We start from the raw sequence: 23,443 nt of genomic DNA, 5'->3' as shown, positions 1-23,443 counted from the left end.
ATCATTAAAAAAAAAAATCCAATCGATTGATTCTTATAACAAGGAGAACAAAAAGAACAAAAATAAAAAATTTGAAATGGAAATACTGTTGAGAGGTGAGGTGTCGAAACACGTGGATAATAAAGGAAGGATGTGTAAGATGCAAAGCAACCAAAGAGGAGGAGGCCCAAAGTGGTAAAAAAGGAATAAGCAGAGAGATCCAACATTCCGTAATAGAAAGTAAAAGAGTGGGGACTGTTTTGGGTCCGTATTCCGTAAGAGAATGATGAAAAAGATTGGTTTGCAATAAAAAGGTTGGAGTGGGATTGGAAAGCAGGACCCACCCACACTTCATTCTTTTCTACAGCAAACTCACTCCTGCTCTTTGACTTGACACTCACTGAGTCACCTCACCACTCTCACTCACTCACTCACTCACTCATTTTTTGGTTTCTAAATGCATGTCATTCTCTTTGGACACATCCATGCACATGAGACATGCATGGTCATCCACAAGTGGAGAACAAAATAATTAGTGTTTGAAGGGAAGGTGAAATGAGCATGTGGCACCATCTCTTAAGTCAAAGATTTATGACTTTAATAATAATATATGTCTACTAGCAAGATGTGTACCGTCTCCTTGCTCCCTCTTTAAGAGAGTGGAGATTACGGTCCACTCATATCATATGCCATTTGACTCTCCCATCTCACTCGGATAGTCTTACAAATAATAATAATAATAATAATAAAATATAGATGACTATCATTTGGGTGAGACACGTGGTGCTATGTAATTGGTTTATGGTTCTTCCTACTCTTGAGATAGGCTGTATTTTTGTTGATAATACACGTATGAGTTAAACAAGAGTAATGTTATTCATCATTTTAATTTTTATTATTTTATAATGTGATATTAAATATTTTAATTATAAAAAAGTTTTATAAAAACAAATTTATAAATTGACGTAAATTTATGTGATACGTTAAATTATAAAATTAATTTTATTATAAAATATATTTAATATATTATATAAAATTAAGTCAGTTTGTAAGTTTGTTTTTATCAATTCCTTTTTATGATTGTAGCACTTTTCACTATGACAATTGTGGCTACCTAATCTATGTGGTTTTAATTAGTTGGGGTATTTTAAGCATCAACTTCCTGAATATTATTATTAAAGCAAGAGGGTGATTAATAGACCAAATTGTTATTGTTTAATTAACATGAAAATCTGTCTGATTTGGTTACACAAAATCAAACTAGCTCATCTCATATAATCATTACCACTTTCTTAAACTCCTATACAAAATATAATAAATATTTTTAAATTTTTAAATCTCAAAATAAAAATAATATTTTATTTAACTTTTAATAAAATATCTCATTTTATCTAATTTGAATTGCGTAACCAAACGTGTCCGAAATGAAGCATTTTATGATGTCCCGTGATTTAGATAACTCCAAAGGATAATTAAGAGGAGTCCATGATGTGATCAATGAACTATTACAATAATCACACATTTGAAAACTTTATGGTGTTGGTGACGAATCTGGGTGGCCTAAGTTAATCGGAGAGGATAACGAAAGGATTGAAAAAAGGGTCCCATATCATCATTGCATGTCATGTTCTATCACTTGATATTTTGTTAAAAAAAAAAAAAAGCTTTAATACGAAGATATCATGTAGATCAGGGTCATGCATGCAACTTGTTTTGAGAGACGTATGATTAGAATAAATAAGAACGGACAAGCAAATGATTTGGATCTTCTAAAGAAAAAAGAGGTATAAAAAGATTAGTGAAAACCATATATATATGTGGAGAAGAGGGATTTGGGAAATTGCTTCACTGCATTTTTAAAGAAAAGGGGAAAACCCATCCACCAGGAAATTACCTATAGTTCATATATGGAGATCTTTTCTATCTCAGTGGTTGCAAAGGATTCGATATTCAGAAAAACTTGCTTTGAGTTTGGACATATATGTTTTTCAATTTACCTTCTTTTATTCGGTTTGTTTTTTCCTCATGTTTTTCTCTTCTCTCATCCATTAAAGCGTGATTGAATTGTGGTTGCACTTGCACTCACTCGTGGACTCGGTCGTTTCCGCGTCTTTGAAGCAGACTAATTGGATCGAAGCGTGAAATCTGTTTATAAGGAATCCAACCTAGTGAGCAAAACTCAAAAGAGATCATCATTTTGTTCCAGAATATGGAAGTTCACTTTATATCCATGTTTTTTTGTTGGATACTACTAACTTCCTAGTCTACCATCTTAATCATATCTCTCTCTCTCTCTCTCTACTTTTCTTTCTGAAGCATTGAAACCATGCATATAATTACCATTGCTGTTCATTTCTATGGACGTTGGAGGACAGCCCTGCATACACCCGTGGATGTATCATGTCTTGTTAATCATCACCTCTGTTCTTTGTCACCCCTCTCTCATCACCCTTTTTCTTGGTAGGTCGGTTTTGTAAGTTCACTTTCTCGCCTATCCTTCCTCTCTCTGCTACCCTTTTTTCTCAAACATTTTATTGTTTCTGAAAAAATTTGTGTATGCCAATTGTTTTAGTTAGGTTATAAATGAGTATACTTGTGTTACTAAGACACGACAAAATGTAACAAAATTATTCCTCGATTTCAGATAAAAACCTCATGACTGATCATGCATCCTAGTAAAAAATCCACCGTCCCATGAAGAAACTGTCTGAGTAATTTTTTTGGTAGTGCAGAATCGCATATACAATGCACGCTAGTTGTTTTTCTTGCTAAAACGGAACTTCTTTATACAAGTTTTCAACTTGGTTTAAGGTTTAATCATAGAAATACTTTGGCCGCGTAAGATTACATAAAAATAAACCCACAAATATTATATAAAATCATGTCAATTTATGAATTTATTTTTGTAATACCTCATTCATTGTGTATATTTTTAAAAGCAAATACATCATAAAAACAGATTAAGTAAACATAGTTGCGATGATATGAGAAGCAAGTGATACAGACATATAAATGAGTTTTTTTTTTTTTTTTTTTTGAGCTCACCATCAAAATACAGAATGTTGGTCGCATCATGATCAACCACCTGATCAACAGTAACCCTTATCGGTCCGACTTCCGGTTCATAGGATATATATATATATATATATATATATACACACACACATATATAACGTCAATTTGTCAGTGGCCTGTTGCGTATCATGCCTCCAAAACTTGCCCGCCTCACGAAAAGAAAAAAAGCTGCCCTCTTGCTGGTATCTGTTATGCGTAGTTTGCTTCTTGTTGTAAACTCAACCGGAAGTGTTCATTAACAAAAATGGTTCTGCAAATTGAATTTAACTCCTTCATCCTCTTCTTGTGTAAATCACTGCATCAAAAAGCATGTCCAAATTATCGCGCCTGTATGAACATATGAGATAGTAAACAGAAACCCACCTCCATGTTTGTTAGGCAAATGCCAATTCTTCAGTCCAAGTGATCACGAAAACGGATAATTTTGTTGATGAAACGCTTCTCACGGCGATAGCTGTTAATGTATATATTTTGGATAAGCAAACGAAACAGGTCAAGGAACAAAAGCAATAACATGAAGACAGCGTTTATGGCAACTACAACTAAAAAAAAATGGAGAAAGAAAACAGTTTGCTGCAGTTAATGACAGCTTTCAAATGGAGTTTTTTTTTGGGGGAGGGGTGAAGAAGATACTTACATGACAAAAGATGACATACAGAAGCAAGCAAACCCAATGAAAAAGTGAACCAAAAATGTTGTCCAGAAATTTTCACGATCCAGAAATATCTTCTCAGAAATGAGTGTAACTACACCTGAAAACAACAGAACTGTCCATCCTGAAGGCAAGCAGCTGGAAAATGAAAATGAAGAAGAATCCTGTGGAGAGGAAGAAAGTATTTCAAGATCATAATCAACACCAGAACAAGAAACACCAACGCATGAAAGCCATACCTGGAAATACTGCTTTACGAATACTGTAGAGTATATAATCCTCAAAATCATATCTTTTCAACAGTCAAGAACCACAGCTCAATTAATTTTAATCTCAATTTGACAAGTAAAATCCTAATTATTGATATATATATATAGATATACACACAAACATATATATATATATATATATGTATATATACATATATATATATATATATATATATCAATTGTTGTTCACTTAAGAGATCAAATTATAAAAAGAACACGGAACATTACCCAGAATACAAAACAAACGGGCAAAAGAAGAATTCCCGTAGTCAGAAAAGGATACTTAAAGAATTTGCCAAAATTAAGCCAATTGCACCAGCCGAGCGTATCAGCAGAACATTCAGTACTATATAAATAAATGAGAATACAAGCAGCGAATCATTTGAACGTTTGAGTTCATTTTCGGTTGCAACTGCATGTAGAAATGCTTCAGAAGTTCCTGACACAATCAAAATAATGAAATATAAATTTCTGACACTGTTGTCTACCATGAAATCAGATATGTTGGATAAAATGTAGAATAGGATAAATTGTATCAATAGGAATTTTGGAACGGCTCAGTCGAATTCCAGCACAGAGAAACTGTTTACATTTTTGTAAGACGGTTAATTTGGGGTAATTTTGTGCTAAGCTGATTATGGATTTTCACTATAACTGTCAGCGTCATCTTTTTTCCTTTTCACCAAGTCCAGCTGTCCACATCATACTTGTAGATCCCGTAGGAAATATAAACAGATGCCCAAGAAAAAGGCTAAAGTGAGGAAGAATGAAACAAATATCTGTATATGAATGTTGCAGAAACAAGAAGAATGACAACAAATTACTAACCATTCATAGCCAAGACAATGATATAAAGGCAATAATACCGGAGGGCTGTTGATGCTTCTCCATCACTCCACTTCCGACCGTACAACAATCTGATGAGAGAATAAGAGTAACTTGGGCCAAATGCCATAAATACAAGTCCTACAAAATATACAGTGGCAAATTCAGACAAGATGGGAACAACATTAAAAAAATAAAAAGAAACAAAGTGATAACATCCCAAGAGCTATCAAGAAAAAATGGCATTGATCATCAATGGTCATCGACTTGTAGTCTTGTGTTTTCTTTATGTCAATGGTTTTCAGCTATAGTGCTTAATGGAGATTCTGTTTGTGATTTCCTGTTTTCGTTTTCTTCTTTATAGAATGTAATTAGGTGTTTTCTTTTGTATACTTATTGTATGCATGGGTTTCGCCTATTTCATTGAATGAATAAAATTCTTTCTTACTTATAAAAAAAACTTGTAGTCTTGTCCATCTCAATATATATGTTGAAGCCAGAACTTTTGCATAGATCCCCTTTTTATAAGTAACTTTGAATGCTTGGGGATTCACTAGAACTTTTCAAAAAGAACTTTTGCATATAACTATGCTCACAGGTGATATAGAATGGTTAAAACTATACTGATGGGACAACTATACTCATGTAGATTTCCTCTCTATGGAAGAAGCTTTGGAAATCTTTTCTGGAGGAAAACTCAAACTTGTAAAACCACTATGGAAGTGAAAATGTGGGAACTAAAATAAAAGCTTCTACCAGAATCTCAGCATACTTGGCACATGAGTTTCCCAGTAACATGTCATGATTAATGGGGGTAAAGCAAGCATTTTTTACTCGGCTGCTAACCTAATTTCTATCCTACCATACTCACAGGTGAACTTAAAAGTTAATATCCCAGAAAGTTCATTTTATAGGACGAGGACCAATAAGGAAAGCTTTAAAAAGATAACTGGATGAATTAAGTGAGTATAAAATCAAACCAATTAATATAACTAACTTCAGGGCGTCTGAGAGGCCATTTCCCAATTTCCTGCTTCCATCTGGATATTTTCCTGTCAATATATAAACATGACAAAATATAAACAGCTCGTGACTATTAAAAGTGTAAAATTTGGAGAAAGGAAATCTAACAAGAAAAAATAACCCACGATCAAGATTAGTTATATGCTGGATTTCAGCACCCAAAAAAATGAAATCAAAGGAGAGACATAAACCTGACGCGGACTTCGCAAAGGTAGCATATGAGCTTTCTTCAAAAGGAAGAAAGACCATCCTTACTACTAAGCTTCCTGGAATGTGATAAAAATAACAGTTAGCTAAGCATGTTCAGAAATCCAAACAGTAAAATGTAAAAATTAATCACATTTTTCCAGTAAAAATATCAATCTATGTTGAGTAAACACTCATAGTTTAATCACAAGGTAATTTAACTGCACTACACAAGATAAATGAACCATATACTTACCTAGTTTGTCTACAAGTCCATATACAGCTTGGTTGTATGGTGTATCCAACCACACAAGGACCATCTTTTCTCCTTCTTGAAGGATCAACTTCCGAAAGGATTGAAGGGTAAACAAAAAACACATGTTTGACAGCTGCCTGTCATAATCCTTCAAATTTCCAGATCTGTGAAAGTATATGTTATTTACTAGAGATGGGTAGCTAATAGCTAATAATGATTGGCCTAGAGGTAGCGCAGCCCAATCCACCCGGAGGAAAATTTAGACAACAATATAACAATAGTTTCAGGAATTTAGCTCCTTTCTCAGGTTCAACGATCATCCCGGATTCATTTTGAAGAGAAAATGATGCACAAGAGAAAAGAACCTATACCTAAAAGGGAAAAGAGCAGAACTACTGAATGCATGAAAAAGAAGAAAATAGCCCCAATAGCCCAGGAACAAGCAAGCTCCATATGCGGCTTGTGACAATGCAAATACGATCTCTTTCTCCTGCAAGCAACCGATCAATTACTGATGATTAGAAGCTTTATCTCATCCCTATTCCTGTAAACTGTCAACAAATGCAGAACTTTATAGGATAGGCTTAGCAACAAATGCAGAAATTGAAAACAAAAAACCATACTATGAATTAAAACATCAGCTTGAACGACAGCCAAGATTCAATCAAGGAGAATTCCTTTTAGATAAGTTCAATTGAGGAGAATTTAGATACTGTTGTTCATTAATCAATTAAAAACAACTTTGGAAGGCTGAAGTGTGCCTTTGACAGCAACATATGGCTTCTGACAACCTTAATTGGGTTCCAAGGTTGAAGATATATAAGCTACCAACTCTCAAAGGTTCAACTGGTGAGAGTGACTTAGCAAATTCACAACCTATAAATTTCAAGATTGACAGCATATTCCAGTTTCAATCTTACCACGCCAGTTTGATTGACAATGAGGATATACATTGTTAAGCAACGTGAAAGTGTAGCTGCAGTTTCAACCATCAACCGCAACTTAAGCAGAAGCAAGTTCTGAGAAAGGATATACAACGGCTCTGCTAATAGCTCCAATATACAAGCACAACCTGCCATAAGATATGAAATGGTCTCATCGATTAAATGAACAAAAAAAATGATGAGAAAATAAAATATTCATTAAGATTTGACACTCAAGTACTACTAGTTTGTGCAAACAAAAGTTTTTCACTTTTTCAGATAATAGTGGCCACTCCATATCTAAGGTCAATTGGGAATAGATATAGAAATTTACCATTAATCAAAATAGCCTGTGCATATGGATTAGAATAACTTATTTCTTGCCACCAAAAGACCAAAAAACATGCTACTACTGTTATAACTACTCCAAGGGGGAGAGTCGCCCAAGAAACTTTCATCAGCTTCGTCGTGTTTTCTTCCACTGAAGAGCCATCACTGCAGCATAAGATAATACTTTTAGGAGATAGATTTTTTTTTTTTTTATAAGTAAAAATATTATATATATCAAAATGAGTAACCAAGTACACTGAATGTATAGAAGACAACACCTTGCCCATATTAGAAGCCCCTAATGACCCAAAATCCCGTGAAAAAACAACCCAAAATACACTAAGCCCGACCCCAACCCCTTGTTCTTGTAGAATTAAAACTCTACCCGAAAACCCAACCCCAACCCCAACCCCAACCCCTTTAGGCCCCGTTTGGATACATGAATGGTTTCATCTCATCTTATCTCATCATTACAACTTTTCCCACACAAAATATAATAAACAATTCAACTTTTCAAATCCCAAAACAATAATAATATTAAAAAATAATATTCTAACAATATTTTATTCAACTTTCATCTAAAACCATCTCATCTCATCTTATTATCCAAACGGGGCCTTAAGGTCAGGTTGATTTTCTAACTTCATTATTTGACAAGTCATAATTGGGTTAATCTGGCTACTGTAGTTGACCCATAATCACAATTATTATCCTATTGCATTGAGATGCATAGTTACACATGCTCCTTAAAATCCACTTTCATGAACCTTTCCCATTATATAATCCTTTTAAAACTATATTCTAACAAAAGTAACCAAGGTTATACTTGTAACTTAAAGGCATGTTAGTGAGCATTGGTCACAATTCCAAGCAAAATATTGTTATTGAATTAATAAAAGATCATAGAAGATTAGTAGGTAATTGTTTCAACCCTGAACTCAGCCCATTTATTAACTTGTGTTTAGGCTGATGACTTGATGCATACATTAGGGTACCCATTTCCCTATTTCTCATTTATTACCTCCCATAACAATTTGCATTTCTCCATCATTGAATTGCATCTTTCAAGAACATTTACAATTATTGACTCTCCCTTTAGCTCATATAAAATCTAAAGGAAGATTTTACATACTACACTCTCATCCCACTCTCGCCCCACTCTCATCCCCACTATGATGAGGTGGCATTGTCCATCAATTTTTGAGTATTTCTTAAAAAATATAAGAGATGATCCAAAGGTGATGAAAAGTGCCACATTTATGAAATGGGATGGAAGTGGGATAGGAGTGTGGTATGAAGCATTACTCAAAATCTACCAGACTTACGCATTCACCCACCAAAAACAGCATTTTAGTTAAAGTACTAATGTCAACCTTAGAATATAGGCCTTATGAACCCAACAATTGCCTAGCCCTCAAACACAACTAAAACCCCAAAAATACTGAACTTCTGAAGCAAGTTTAAGCAAACAATACATCAAAACATAAATAAGTTACATGCATCGGAAGATTAAAAGGAAATGAAAAAAAAAAAAAACAATTTTATTACAAATACAATTTGGGAGCACCATTTTATGTCTACTCGCATGCATGCTCGCCGGAATCCCTCCCGACTGAGAAACAAGATACATGTGGTGAATAGATGGAATTGTACTGCATAAAGCTGCAACAGAGAAATGAACTTCATTAAAAAACTCTTTATAACAAGAATTTAGAAAGCAGTACAAAAATCCCAAAAAAAAAAAACAGAGAGAGAAAAGGGTGGGGCCCGTGGGGGTAGTCATCAGCATTCCATTGAAGGAAACTTCAAAAGTGAAGGTTATTAGCATCCAAGCAACCCTAAAATTACTTTCAACTTCCAAAAACAAAGGTAATGTAGGGTGAATAACTAAGACACCCCACGAAATCCAATGGCACATTTACAGAGAAACTAAATGCTGCTTATTTACTTTGAATTTTCAATTTTATTGCCCAAGTAAAACAACTGAATGAAAACTCAGTGTGTGCTGCAAGCTGAGAGAGAGAGAGAGAGAGAGAGAGAGAGAGAGAGAGAGAGAGAGTGCATATAGGTTGATCAATCAAACAATAAATCAAGAGTGATAATAAAAAAAGTCTCTTTTCCTTTGTTTGAAAGGTTCAAATGTGAACCTGAATAACACTAGGAAAAAATCAGTGTTTATTAGTCCCAAAAATGCTGCATAAAATGTATGAATTCTCTGCAGCTTTCCAAGTTCTCTGACAAAATAATAATATTTTATGGCACACTTGTTTCAGATTCTCTCACACACTCTCTGAAAAAAAAATTCTGGATAAATTTCTAGTCGCACGTGATGTGAGGCCCAAGCATATCCCAGTTTGCTCCAAAACAAAATGATGTTGGCATCTACGTTACAACCTAAAGCTTTCCCCGTTCCCCGTTTCTCATGTCACTAGAAGCCTATGATGGGTTTCAAAATATGAAAAAGTAATTGCAAGCTTAAAATAAGAAAAAATGTAATTCAGCTAAAAAATGAAAGAGGAGGATATTTTTACCGCGTAGTCCTCTTCTGTAAGATGCCTCACGATCCATGAATTGAATACAAATGGAATTCCCCTTGACAAGAACTGTGTAGCTAATCCGAAAATGTAGAATGAAATTAAAAAAAAAAAAAAACAAGTAAATAATATGTACAAAAGCAAATTGCTTACAGGAAAATGCAAGTAAAATAACTTCATTGTAAAAATTCCAACCAAATGACTCTAAACCCTGCCACGGCGGCTTAACCAAGTTTATCTAATGAAAGGGATAGTAGCCCGAATTTATTCTTGTTTTCTACTTGCATCTTGTTTCTTGATTTTTGCCCCCCAAACAGGACAAGTTCAGTTTCAGTAGGCGAGAAAAAGAAAACAAGAAATCCTCAACTCAATTAGTTGACAAATAGAGCTGAATTTTCTAATGAAAACAAAAAGAGAAAAATCCTAGTAAAAAAGATGTTCTGTTCTTTTTCCTCCGCTTTCTGAGCAACCAAACGGATGGTAAAGAAAACTGAGCTAATTAGAAATATTGGAAATGTACAATTTAAGACTTTCTCCGCATGAGATCCGAGGAAAACTAACCAAGTAAGTACTTGAAAGTGCGAGAAAAATCGGCAGTGTCTGTCCCTCCCACCATTTGGGTCTGAACCACGGAGGAGGCTTTCGACATCTCGAGATGCAACCTGCGAACCGAATCGGATCGGGTCAGATTGATAGCGCCATCGATGAATGAAAATTTCTATTTCAGCCTTCATTTTTAACGCACCGGCCACACCTCCACGCTGGCAGGGGAGGACAGGAGAGGAATTGACCAAAAAGACCAAAAACTCAAATACACGTTTCTTGCCTTTCCGACAATTCTCGAAAGGAGGACTGTAGGAACCGGTCGGACCGACCGCCTCCAACGCAGACTGGATGTCGGATTTAGGAACCGACCGAAACCGATGAAAAACCGATCGGCGATCGAGAGGATTTGAGAAAAAATCAACGTTGGCGGTTCGGCATCGGTTTGAGCTCTTAAAAAATTGTTGAACCGGTCGACCCTTTTTGTTTTTTGAATATATATATATATATATTAAACGGCACCGTTACACTTAAATGAGTAAAACGGCTTTGTTTTTTAAAATAGAACTTAAAAAAAAAAAACAAATAGAACGGAGTCGTTTGTCTTTAAACCAAACAGCACCGTTTTAAATTAGGTTTCATTAAACACTCCCCCCCTTCTTATTCTTCCTCGCATCTTCTCCTTCCTCCCGCGTATTCTCCTTCTTCTGCAACCTTAAACCCTAAGCTTCTACTCTCACTTGATAATGGACGCGGCATTCCTCCTCCATCACAAAGACCCCGACGGCAGGCCAAGGAACCGAACCGCGTCGCGTCGAGATCGATAATATCGATTTTCTCTCTCCTAATCAAGCAGTTTCAACCGGTGCTGAGCTCTCATGGCAGATGTCGATGGGGTCTCAATTTTGCGTCGAAACCGACGCCAAAACCATCAGTGTACACCCCTACTCGAAAGATGTTAAATACAATTATTTGTTATATAATTATTGTATTTTTTTAAAGAAAAAGTAAAATTTATTATATAAAATTAATTTTTCATATAAATATTATTTTTATTCACTTTTTTTTAAAGAGTGCACGATGCTTATGTATTTTATGACTACAAATATTATTTATCTTTCCGAAATAAAAATGATATTTAAAGTTGAGAAGTGTGTAACTGTTGTACAATTTTTTTTTAAAAAATGAATAAATAGATAATTCACGTAAAAAATAATAATTTTTTTAATAGTGTATCTCATTTTTTTGCAAAAAGATTATGCGATATTTATGCATTCTATGACTATATCTAGCATTATTCTTTTAATTAAGAGTTGTGTTGCGGATCAGCCACTATTTACGGTTGATTCGTAGCACACGTATTTTTTTATATTTATTTAAATACTCTCTCTCTCTCTCTCTCTCATTATCTCTCTTATCTACGACTCTCTCTCATCAAGCTCTCTCGCTTATCACATCTCTCTCACTCCTTAGGCTCTCCCTCTCATCAGGTCTCTCTCTCGCTCCTCGGCTCTCTCTCTCATCAACTCTCTCTCATAGCTCGGTAATATTTCAAATTCGGGAGGCTTGGGGTAAGTGGTTTGGCTCGTGCCATATAAGGTGTGATTTGACCGATGTCAAACGGTGACTGATTTAAAGTGTTTTTCTTTAATTAATATCAACTAACTTTTTAGAAAAAATCTATTCCCAAACCGGTTTATTCTTTCACACTGCACACCCTCGTACGTGGCAGACCGGGCTTATAAAAAAACGACGGTTTAAGAAAGTAAATTGTCATTTTTGTCCGCAACTCAATTTCTTCTTCTCCTTCACGTCGACCCCTTTTCTCTATCTCCTTCGGCCTGCTTCACCTTCTCAGGCTACCAAATCGGCATGAGTAGATTTACTAAAATCATCACCAACATGATTCCCAATTCTTTGTTTCTCCAAATCTTTTTTTGGGTCTAGTTTGTGGGTTTTTCTAAAGTTTTTGACTTTAAAAAAACTCATGTTCAACTACCATATTTTTAATATTTTTGCATACGAATATTTTTTGACTTCAACACACTAGTAAGAATCTTTGCAGACAAAAATATTTTTAATCCAGGAATAGAACTTACTCTTATCCAAGTTTTGGGTTTTTGATTTCGTTGCCTTTGGGGTGGATTTTGTGCTTTCTATTTTATTTTTTATTTATTTTAAACTTAATCCACATCACTGCAACGTGAAGGGCGTGCAGAGCATTCAAACTGCCACATCATTAGTGTGTGAAGTTGGAGACTTGCAGATGAATAGAATTACTCGACTTTTTAACACACTTGCCCCACCGATCAGCATGTACAATGACGTGGCTTTAATCAAATAAAAGTGAAATTTTCTATTAATTATTTCACACCATACACTATATATTATTTTTTTATTTTTTATTTTTTTCTCTTATTAAATATGTAATGAGTATAATGACTCAATTAATTCAAAAATAATAAAAAAAATTAAAATTAAAAAGTGTGGTATGTAATGTGAGGAATATAAAAACTAAATAAAAATATTATTATGAATTTGTGCAACCCAACGGCCAAAGAAAGAAAGAATTTTTTTAGTAAAGCTTAATGAGTTGTTAGGATTGAGAGAGTCTCTCAACTCATATTATTTAATCATTATAAAATTTTTAAATTATCACACAAAATATAATAAATAATTCAAAATTTTTAAATTTTTAAATAAAAATAATATTTTATCAATATTTTATTTTATTTAATTTTCAATTTTTAACTTTTAATTTTTATTTTGTATTTCTCAACTCACTATCCATACTTATACTAAAAGATTTTTCATAATGTCGTTTGCGCATCCGAAATGGTATATAATTGTGGAGTAATGTTATATATAGTCGTGAAATGTACAAACAACATGTAGTCATTTTGAAAAAGAATAGAATCTATTATTAAAAAATTAATTTATTTTTATATGAATTTTATATATTTTTTTTAAATGACTATACGGTACTTACATATTCACGATTATAAATATTATTTCTTGTGGTATCTCATGCATTTGGTAGATAACGTGCAATCGGTAGAAAGTTAGAAACTGTCCCTATCAATGATTTGAATTTCTGTTGCATAGCAATTATTAATGTGCAATTGGTTAGAAATAATGAATGGGACGACGGCCGTTCAATTTTGTTATCTATTTCCATTCGTCAGCAATGCTTTTGGGATGTTGAAGAATAAAATAAGATAATAATTTTATAAAATGTAATAATATAGTTTATGAATAATAGTGAGATAGTTTGAGTTAAAAAAATTTTTAAATTTTAATTTGTTTGAAAGCTTAGAAAATTTGTAATTATCAATTTGAAAGTATTTGTATTTGAACAATATTTGAGAAGGAAATGAAATGAGATGAGATGAGATTGAGATGAGATGGAATAAGAATTGTTACCAAACATCCCCAAGATTCTAGAAAGGCGAGAGATACTTGTTTTGGTGACAAGTAATGCTAGATACAGTAATAAAGTATCCAAACACCGTGCAATCGTTTTGTAAAAAAGTATGGAGCACTATTAAAAAAATAATTTTTTTTTTCACGTAGGTCTTATATTTATTTACTTGTTTTCAAAAAGATTATATGCTGCTTGCGCACTTCACAATTGCAAATATCATTTCTTTAATTAAAGAGTTAGTCTACTCATCATCTTTATATTACACACTACAGTTATTTGTTAAAATAAAAATAAAATAAAAAATCATGTACGGTGTTTGATGCATAAATGATGAGTATATTTTTTCTTAATTAAATTAGCCAATATTTAATATCAATTTAATTAATGATTATAAGTTATTAATTGTTAAATGATATAATTCCAATAAATTTGATTTTAATCGAGTAAATTAAAATTTTATTGTTTTATAATATTATTTTTAACTTAACAATGATAATATTTAAGAATCGATGACCAACAAATCTAAACCTAGGTGACGATATTATCATTATGATTATTATAGAAAAATAATAGGGACCAAAATAATTTTTTTTTCTTTATTTCATTTTCTGTATCCCTCTCTCTCTATTTCCCTTTCTCAAGAGTCCAGTTCATCTCAAGATACTTCCGGTTCATCCATGACCAAACCTTCATGATCTGATCGACATGTTCATCTCAAAAGTTTATCTTTTATAACCTTTATCTTATCTTGTAGTCTTTACTTATTTTTTCATGTATAGAGACCAAACTGTAGAATTTATCTTTTGTAGCAAACATTATCTGTAAATGCTTTTATATAGAGATCAATACAATCATAGTCTGTGTTTTGGCTTTTTCTACCATCCTGCTTAATTATTTTTTAAAACATTTATTTATCATTTTATGATATAATATTAAATGATAAGTTTACAAGTAAAATAAAAATAAATAATTTGTAATCACCTAATACCACATTATAAGATGATGAAAGGATGATAAAAATTAAGATAATGAATAATATTACTCATAATTTGTATAGATGCATGCGTGAGGGGCATAAGGGAGGGGGAAAATAAAATAAAAAATAATAATCTGACGTGGCACAATGACGCTACGCCATATCAATTTGTTGGATCGCTCTCAATCATTTATATATAAAGCTGTGATACCTTAATCCCTTTTAGCTCTAGAATGAGAGTGACTATCAGCCATATAAATTTAGGAAAATGATAGCTGCCCAATATTTTTTTAATTCTTTTACTTTTTTTTTTTAAAGTTGTTTATTCATAAACAAACTCAAAAAAAGAGAGATAAGTAATTAAACGGTGGTAAAATGGTGGGCTGAGGAAGGATAAATTTACGTTATAGCCCTCTAATCTGTATGGTCTATATCCGACGAAACCGTATCAAATGGCAGAATGTCGCGGGGGTCGTTCCAACTCCAAAAGTGCGTTAAATATTACTGTTACGCAAAGCGCGCTCTGGCCTTTGCCCGTTTCCTATCTTTCCATTTTCTATTCTCTCTGATATCACACACTGCTTTCACGGCCAAACAAACCAGCAGGCTCTGGCTCTGCAGTAATTTACTAATTTTACAGTTTTGGAGGTCACATCGGGGCTTACCGGCCGACACGAGCACCACTGACGGATACCGGTATCTCTCTCTCTCTCTCTCAAACATACTCAAAGATGGATAATGGATCCATTAGGCTTGAATTATCGTCTTAATGTATTGTCAGATTTCAGGCTCTCCTGTTTGTTCTTCTTCTTTTTTGCAATTATCACGTTTCAAACATGAATCCTCTGCTTGTTAGACGAGAAAATGAAGGAAATATAAAAGAGAAAGTCTATATGAAAGCTTAGAATTATCTTCCATCGTTTCAATTTTACGAGGTGATCATGGTCGAGTCAATTCCTGCATAGTCACATAGCTGATGTAAATAAAACACCAGAAAAAGGTTTCCATTTGTCCCGACCTTTTAGCTTCCTTTAAAAATATATATATATATATATATATATATATATATATATATATATTTCCGGGTTCCCCGAGGGGCCAAACGGACTGGTAAAGCTTTCAGGAACTGCTTCGGATTGCAGTCTTTATAAGCCTTCTCCGAGAGAAGATGTTGCTTCGGTCCTTGATCTACAATAAAATCGTCCAAACTTTTTCTGGACCGCTTTCATTCCCTTCATGGTAATGCTTAGGACGCCCCTTCAAAGTTAAACCAAAATGTTCGGTTTCGCTTGTGGGCCGGGAAGTCGGGCTAGACTCCACCATATTCATCGAAGTTTTCTATTTGAGAGCATTGCATTAATCAAAGCCGAAGATAAATATCACTTCATTGTTGGCTTCCGATTTGACAGAAACTATGAACCTAGCCAGAGTGCAATGGCAAAAGAATATTTCTATTTATAAGCAGGTGTGGATAACATACTTAGTAAAATACTCTTAGGACATAATCTGATTTAATAGATAAATTTTAAATTTTAAATATTTACAATTTAAGTGATGTGAATGATGTGTTCTACACACTAACTTAATAATGGAATAACTCGTACTAAAATAGCATTTGCGTAAGGTGGCATCAAAGTATTTTTCATGCAAATAGTCCCTTGTCCTCCATTGATTATCTATAGGGTTTAGATCCTTAAAATTTTTTATTCCAACTTTGAAGCTTAAGAGACACATAAAATATATATGACAATATTTATATATACTTATTCTGGTGAATTTTTCGAGCAATATTAAATTTGTAGGGCGGTTTTTTCACCTTCAGCAGAGCTTTTTGGCTGCGCTGCTGCCGAAGCTGAAATTTCTTGTAGTATATAGTCTGGATGTTCTTTTCCTTAAAATATAGTTATCTGACAGGCTCATTTACTTTGAGGTATGGAAAATTCAAATGGTTCGTCCAACTTCAGAAATCTTGCATACAAAGAAAGACAGTTACAACTTCCACCTAAAAGCACCATGCAATGCACTCTTCGATCTGATGCCAGTTCCATTGGCAGATCAGAAGTTTTTCCAGCGGCTAATGGGGGACAAGTACACCACCAACGCACTTCATCCGATAGCTTGCTATTAGAGGAACCACCCTATTGGCTTGAGGAGCTCCTTGATGCGCCAGAGACACCTATGTGCAGAGGCCATCGACGTTCATCAAGTGACTCTATTGCATTCATTGACAGAGCAGCTAAGCCATTTGGAGAAGATGGATACAAGTTCAAAAGTAGTCCTGCCGAACCTTCTATGGGGTCGTCCAACTTCGATTATCAAAGAGACCTGTCACACTTTTCCTACTTTGCAAACCCAAACAATTCTGTTGCATATCAGAAAAGGGTGTGGGGATCACCCTTCACCTCTGTTTCATGCCCAAACAGCCATTTATCTACAAGTAATGCCAGTAGTTTGAAAAAATCAGTAGCATCATCGTGCATTTCACAGGACTGTGATGGGGGGCAGTTTAAAGCCATTATAGAGAGAGATGGAGTAGATCTGGAAGGCTCTTCAATAAGAAGTGGTTGCTCTCATCCTAGTCCTTCAGCATCCCGGGCAGATTCAAAACGTGCTAAACAGTATGCGCTCAACTCATTTACTTGACAACTATCTTTACATGCTCACATTAGCACACTACAAATAACAAAAGCTGTTGATCTAAAAATTCTTGTGCTGCTGAGCTAATATTTTCTAATATTTTGCTTCCGAGTTAAAATGCTTCAACTTGTTTAAAAGGCCTCCTTGTTCTGGATACATTGTACTTCTCTTTCCAGGAATAATTCCTACATGTATACAGCTAAATGCTCATATTCGTAAGCATATTGGTAAGCATATATCTGAAGGGGTTCTTCTTGCAGGTTGCTTCCCATGAATGCATTCTGATCTCATTTGTTCTCTCATGCCCCACCTCCAAAAAAAAAAAAAAAAAGAGAAAAAAAGAAGAAGAAAAAAGACCTTGCCCCTTTTACATTTCCCCTCCTTGATATCAGTAATCAGCAGTTGAATGCTGTATAATGTGTCCATCTCGCCATGTTTAAGGGTTGTAGTTATTAGCTATAGTTTCGGAAAACTTAGCAATTTGAGTGCTTCCACTTCTAACATAATTTCTCCGCAAGACAGGCAATTTGCCCAAAAGTCCCGGATCAGGAAACTCCAATATATAGCTGAACTGGAAAGAGATGTCCAAGCTTTGCAGGCAACACTTCACAAACTAAAATTCTTAACGTTAGAATTGTCCACTTACAGAAGTACAGTTTGACCATATCAGCCAATCTGACTTTTTCAGGCCAAAGGATATGGAGTGTCAGCTGAGCTTGAATTTCTTGACCAACAGAATCTAATATTAGGCATGGAAAACATGACCCTCAAGCAACGGTTGGAAAGTTTATCTCAGGAGCAATTCATAAAATGCAGTAAGTTTCTTGCTTTTATTTTCTTCCAATTCATAAGCAACGGTTGGAAAGTTTATAAGTTAGGAGTGTTTTCATGCTTTTATTTTTTTTTTACGCTGTTTTTTATTACATTTTTGAACGAATAGCATCATTGACTGACCAGTGACCCAAAATAAAATAAATAAATAACATCAGCTTATATTTTTTGTTCTCGCGCCTATCTATTACACTGGGCATCCTTGATACAATCTCTCTCTCTCTCTCTCTCTCTCTCGGCTGTCTTTTCTATATTTTCTTCCATATCTCTTTTCCAACGCTAAAATCAGAAAATGGCCCTCATTTGGCATGACTTTTTTTGAAGATCATCCGTCAATAGACTAATAAATGGGTGGTGCTTTACTTCAAATGAGATTTGCCCCACCATCCCAAGGTGTCATTCATTGTTCATGGACACTTGAAATACTCCATTTTTCTTATAAGTAGCAGAACCTAACTAGATCCGTGTTTCATGGTATTATTTGTATGCCCCGGACTTTGTCGTTGGTACAGTGGAACAGGATATGCTAAGGAGAGAAATCTCTAGGCTTCGATATTTGTACCGCCAACAGCAGCAGCAGATGCAGAAGCATTCAACCGGTGGCCAAACCAAAACTAGAGATCTTGATTCCCAATTTGTTACCAACTCTATAAAACCAAAGGAAGCTGGTTCCTGCTAAGGCTGGACTCTACACAAAGTTTTAATAAGCAAAAGTCCGTTACACATAGATGGACACTTTCCTGTGTCTCAAAGTGCTTTTTTTTTATTATCTAAGAATAGGTAGTTTGCCTTGTTGCTCAATCCCTGGAAAACCATATCTATAAGATTGGCAATTCACAGCATGTTTTCATTTGTTTATGACTTCCATAGGTTGTCTCAACGTGAAAGAAGTTTGTAATTAACTACATCCATTGGTTTGTTTAATGTGCATATCAGAGGCTAACAAAATTCAAGTAGGTGATTGGCAACAATGCAATCGATGAAATGCCTAAGATCGACGACCTACAACGGCAAATTGGTGTTCTTTAATGCATGCCGCAGCGAAACAGATCAATACAACAACACGTCCATATGTAACCTTTAGTTACAAAAACTAATAACAGAAAATGAAAGGACAAAAAGTATGGAGCCCCAAATATAACTATTTTCCAACAAAATTATATTTTGAACCTGTTTTGACAAAAAAAAAATTAAAAAAATGCTGATCAGCCTACAACATGAATTCAAAATTATACACAGCTATACATACAAATCATACAGTTTATAATTCACGTCCTTTCATAGATTTCCAAGTTTTTTTCTTTTTCTTCCACCTTAAAACCGCCATTTTCTGACATTTCCATTTACGATATTTTTGTCGATCTTTCAACCAGCCACAGTAATCTTTCCCCTGCTTGCACTCTATAAAATCTGCTACATCATTATACTCGGATGATTTTCGGGAGCCTTCTAATATGCAATTCAGGAAGATCTCCCCATTACAGGTTTCTACCGTTTCCTCCTCTATGCCATCAGTAGACTCCTTCACGTGATTGAGGGTGGATACATTCTGTGAAGACTCTACTTGGTCATTTTGCGTTATTTGATGGAAGCTTCTGAGAGAATCCGTGCTAGAAAAAGAAAAAAGAAAAAAAAAAACGCCTTTAGAAAGAACAATGGCACCAAAGATTTATGCAACTGAGTGCTCCGTTCTTGATTCTTGATGAGACTAATACATGATGAGCTAGCATATTATTAGGGTGTGCATCAATGCATTCGGACGTGTCGTTTCTTTTGATGATAGATAGTGTCTATGTTCTGCTTCGCCAGCATAAATTCTAGGAAACAACTTCCTACAAAATTAGATGCAGTTACTTACTTTTCTATTTGGGAACAACATGCCTAACATGGCATATAGTCAAGCCAATTTTTTTTTTTACAAGTATATAGTCAAGCCAAATTAAGGGCTCAATATATCAGGACTTCCTAATTCAAAAGCAGAAAGCAACTTTTAAGACAATAGATGCCTGAGATCATCGCAATACATGCTCAACATGAAGAACCATGCTCATATGATAAGATGTACCTCAAGTAAAGCGTTTGAATCTTCTGAAATCTTGATGCAACTTTTTTACTTGTTTTTTTGTCCACCAGGGGCTGCAACATTTGCCAAATCTTCAAGGCAGGAATTACAATACAATTAAACTTTTCAAATTCACATAAAAAATAAATGAAATTCACCTCATGAACTTCATCAAAAGATGATTTTGGTGGAAAGGCTTCCGATCTGATTCCAAGCAATGACCTTAGTGCTACCAAATCACCCTCTTCAAAAGCAAATAGATTCATCAGTGACATCATGATAGATATGCAGCCCTTCACTAAGAAGTTGATCCCACTATTAAAACTCAAAGACAGCAAGCCTGAAAAGTGCAAAAGCATCCACTTAGACTCCTTATGCCTTCTTGGGAGATTTTCCATCAACTCGCTCAAGAATCTTTGAACCGGTAGGTGGACATTGAATTGTTGAAAAGAGCGAATTAGACCCACCATAAAATCATATTCCTTACATGAAGAGGCATTTTGCAAGGTTTTCAGACATCCCAGATTCCCACCATGCCTTAAACACCAAATAGCTTGTGCCAATGAACTACTCATTAACTTCAAGATGGAAGCAAGAAGATAAAGATCTTGAGGACTTGTCTCACCCTTTTTGTACAGCACATTATCATGAACATCACCCGGAAAAGCTCTAAGAATTATACAATCTAAGATTGATAAAATTTCATCCCTGCATGATTCATCAAAAACCTGGTGACACTCTTTCATATACAGAATAGATCCAGCCACCAGATCAGATTTTGTTCCAAAAATTCTGTCGCACAAGTAAGAGTCCCAAAAATCATCTGATTTCAAAACTGCACGGTCAATCTTATTTCTTGTATCTTGCTGAATGTAAGATTCGAAATTCAGCTGACTTCTCCCAAGCATACACGGATTGGCAGTACCTTTAGATCCGACAGGGTGATCATCAATTTGCAAACTAGACATGTGCCAGCTGTACAAGATCAGGGACCTTTCAAATGCAGTAAGGTAGCAATCCATAAGTCTAGGATCTGGCCTCAAATTCCTAGAAGACATGCCAAAACCAATGGTTTCAGAAACCAATGAAATAAAATGGGCAAGGAACATCTTCGGTGCAGAAAGCATGACGGGGTTAAGAAGCAATGATACGACTGGAGTGAGGCTCAATCCAGGAAATCTAAAATCCTTGTCATGCTGCCAAATTAGCCTGTTTATGAAAATATCAAATGCCTGCTCGTCAAAAACTGATAGGAGAAAATGAGCAGAAACCACCTCCAGCACAGTTCCAATATTACCATGACTGAAATGACTCGTAAATACTGCTTCATTTTTGCAAGACGCGGAATCAACTAGCATAAGGTACTCTCTCAATGATCTATTTATTAGAAGCTCGTCTGCCATAACCTGAAGATAATAATTCACAATATTCTAGTCACGGCAATATGCCTTCGACAAAAACTCAGAAAAGTGACTCTCAGGGGAAAAAGGAACAACGGAACAGGAGCCAGGGAGGCGGGGGGAATGAACTTGATATTCCATGCTAAAATACTGCTAGGCTAAATGAAACTTCAACATGAGAAGCATGCACGGTATTAGGAATGCAAAAATAATAGAACCCAATTCCAGGGAGAAGAACAAATCACGTACAATTTTTCGACAAGTAAATGCGAACAAACTCTTGCCCATAAATAAACTTAATAATGCGTATAGCATCAGAGATCTCATGGAAATTGTACAAAATAAAACAAAATGTTGGTCATTCTCGACAAGTACCTCTAGTAGCGCACATAGAAAGGGACGGCATGGATCAGAAGATTCCAGAAAACACAAGGAAGCCGCAAAGTCCTCGGCAACGGAGGTGGTACAGCCGGTGTCACCATCATCAAAGGCGCATTGGCGAGAAACAATTTTCTCGACCCTAACACAAGTACTACGCCCGTTACCCTCATTCTCCCCAGATTTTAAAGAAATTAGAACCTTGAGTATCAAAAGCAAAACCCTGCTTTTTTCCAATAACAAATCCTGATCGTAGGCGAGCAAATTCAGGATTACCATACAACACCGCAACAGAAGCGCTAATTCTTCCAGAGCGTCGGCACACATAACTGTATCCGATTCAACATCATGTAAATCCGAGAAAAACCGCTTGAATCTCCCATCGAGTTCTTTGAACAAAATCTCAGAAAGCTTCTGTACGTCTCTGAAATCCACTTCCATATCCAAGGGAGAACGATAATAGTCTATAGGAGACGGAGAATTAGACTGAAGACGCAACGGTTCGTTCAAGGACAAGTGGAGCAGTATATAGTAGATGGCTTTCATGAGCGGCGGCTTCAGATCCTGAAATGTAGAGAGGATTAATAATTATCGACGAAAGGGAAAAAATAAAAACGAAAGGAAGTGGAAATTTTGGCACCTCTGGGGATTGAACTGCAGAGATTAGAGTTCGGAATGAATGCGGAGGAGGAGATGGAGTTCCTTCGGAGGAGCTAGAATGCTTCTTAATTTTTCTGGCACCCATGGCTGACAAACGCACATAGAATCTAACCCAATAGATATTGTAAAAATTCGGCTTCTTTTCTATCTCTATCTCTATAGAAGCAAGTGTGTGTACATATGTTTGGCTCGCCCCTACCAATCGGTTCAAACTTGTATTTTGATTTGAAAAATTATATTTATATTTACAATTTTATTAATGAGTTGGGTTACCTACAAATATTTTTGTGTATTATTTATGTATTTTATTAATATGATTGATTAAAATAATTATTTTATATTAAAAAAAAGTGATGCAGTCAATCACATTAGTAGAATGAGTAAAAGTGATTACATATAAAATTTTTTGTTTATTTATATCTCTTATACTATAAAAGTGGCTATCCTTTAAGTGAATATGAATGAACAGTAATTTTTATT

The 23,443-nt window shown here is 34.9% G+C and overlaps 3 protein-coding genes across 7 annotated transcripts; 1 reads left to right on the top strand and 2 right to left on the bottom strand.

Moving 5' to 3' along the window:
* Nucleotides 1-2,893: 2,893 nt before the first annotated feature.
* On the bottom strand, nucleotides 2,894-10,748 carry LOC109006321 (protein RFT1 homolog). 3 transcript variants are annotated; one of them, XM_018985562.2, is made up of 15 exons: nucleotides 10,614-10,748; nucleotides 10,050-10,129; nucleotides 9,086-9,180; nucleotides 7,523-7,683; nucleotides 7,186-7,337; nucleotides 6,637-6,755; nucleotides 6,266-6,429; nucleotides 6,015-6,089; nucleotides 5,781-5,852; nucleotides 4,804-4,941; nucleotides 4,259-4,414; nucleotides 3,946-3,998; nucleotides 3,692-3,870; nucleotides 3,418-3,508; nucleotides 2,894-3,349 (listed from the first exon to the last, which is right to left on the bottom strand). In XM_018985562.2, the coding sequence occupies exons 1-14, from the start codon at nucleotides 10,699-10,701 to the stop codon at nucleotides 3,448-3,450; spliced, it is 1,593 nt and encodes a 530-aa protein (XP_018841107.1). In that variant the 5' UTR covers nucleotides 10,702-10,748; the 3' UTR covers nucleotides 2,894-3,349; nucleotides 3,418-3,447. The 3 variants fall into 3 exon arrangements, with proteins under 3 accessions (XP_018841107.1, XP_018841110.1, XP_035540506.1); XM_035684613.1 differs by lacking the exon at nucleotides 2,894-3,349 and having other exon boundaries at nucleotides 3,410-3,508; XM_018985565.2 differs by lacking the exons at nucleotides 10,050-10,129; nucleotides 10,614-10,748 and having other exon boundaries at nucleotides 9,067-9,148.
* A 4,736-nt stretch (nucleotides 10,749-15,484) lies between these two features.
* Nucleotides 15,485-19,395, top strand: LOC109006322 (uncharacterized protein At4g06598-like). Of its 3 annotated transcripts, none has more exons than XM_018985567.2 (5): nucleotides 15,485-15,691; nucleotides 16,926-17,613; nucleotides 18,155-18,230; nucleotides 18,321-18,447; nucleotides 18,976-19,395. In XM_018985567.2, the coding sequence occupies exons 2-5, from the start codon at nucleotides 16,928-16,930 to the stop codon at nucleotides 19,140-19,142; spliced, it is 1,056 nt and encodes a 351-aa protein (XP_018841112.2). In that variant the 5' UTR covers nucleotides 15,485-15,691; nucleotides 16,926-16,927; the 3' UTR covers nucleotides 19,143-19,395. The 3 variants fall into 3 exon arrangements, with proteins under 3 accessions (XP_018841112.2, XP_018841111.2, XP_018841113.2); XM_018985566.2 differs by having other exon boundaries at nucleotides 16,910-17,613; XM_018985568.2 differs by having other exon boundaries at nucleotides 16,910-17,613; nucleotides 18,321-18,458; nucleotides 18,499-19,087.
* A 192-nt stretch (nucleotides 19,396-19,587) lies between these two features.
* LOC109006323 lies at nucleotides 19,588-23,124 on the bottom strand. The gene is made up of 5 exons (XM_018985569.2): nucleotides 22,944-23,124; nucleotides 22,301-22,867; nucleotides 20,684-21,931; nucleotides 20,529-20,599; nucleotides 19,588-20,073 (listed from the first exon to the last, which is right to left on the bottom strand). Exons 1-5 carry the CDS (start codon nucleotides 23,046-23,048, stop codon nucleotides 19,725-19,727), a joined length of 2,340 nt encoding a protein of 779 aa, XP_018841114.1. The 5' UTR covers nucleotides 23,049-23,124; the 3' UTR covers nucleotides 19,588-19,724.
* Nucleotides 23,125-23,443: the final 319 nt, after the last annotated feature.

Source organism: Juglans regia, chromosome 1 (genome assembly GCF_001411555.2).
Source record: "Juglans regia cultivar Chandler chromosome 1, Walnut 2.0, whole genome shotgun sequence".
Taxonomy (NCBI): Eukaryota; Viridiplantae; Streptophyta; class Magnoliopsida; order Fagales; family Juglandaceae; genus Juglans; species Juglans regia.
The sequence above is the reverse complement of the archived record's forward strand: the minus strand, read 5'-3'. Positions and strand labels throughout refer to the sequence as shown.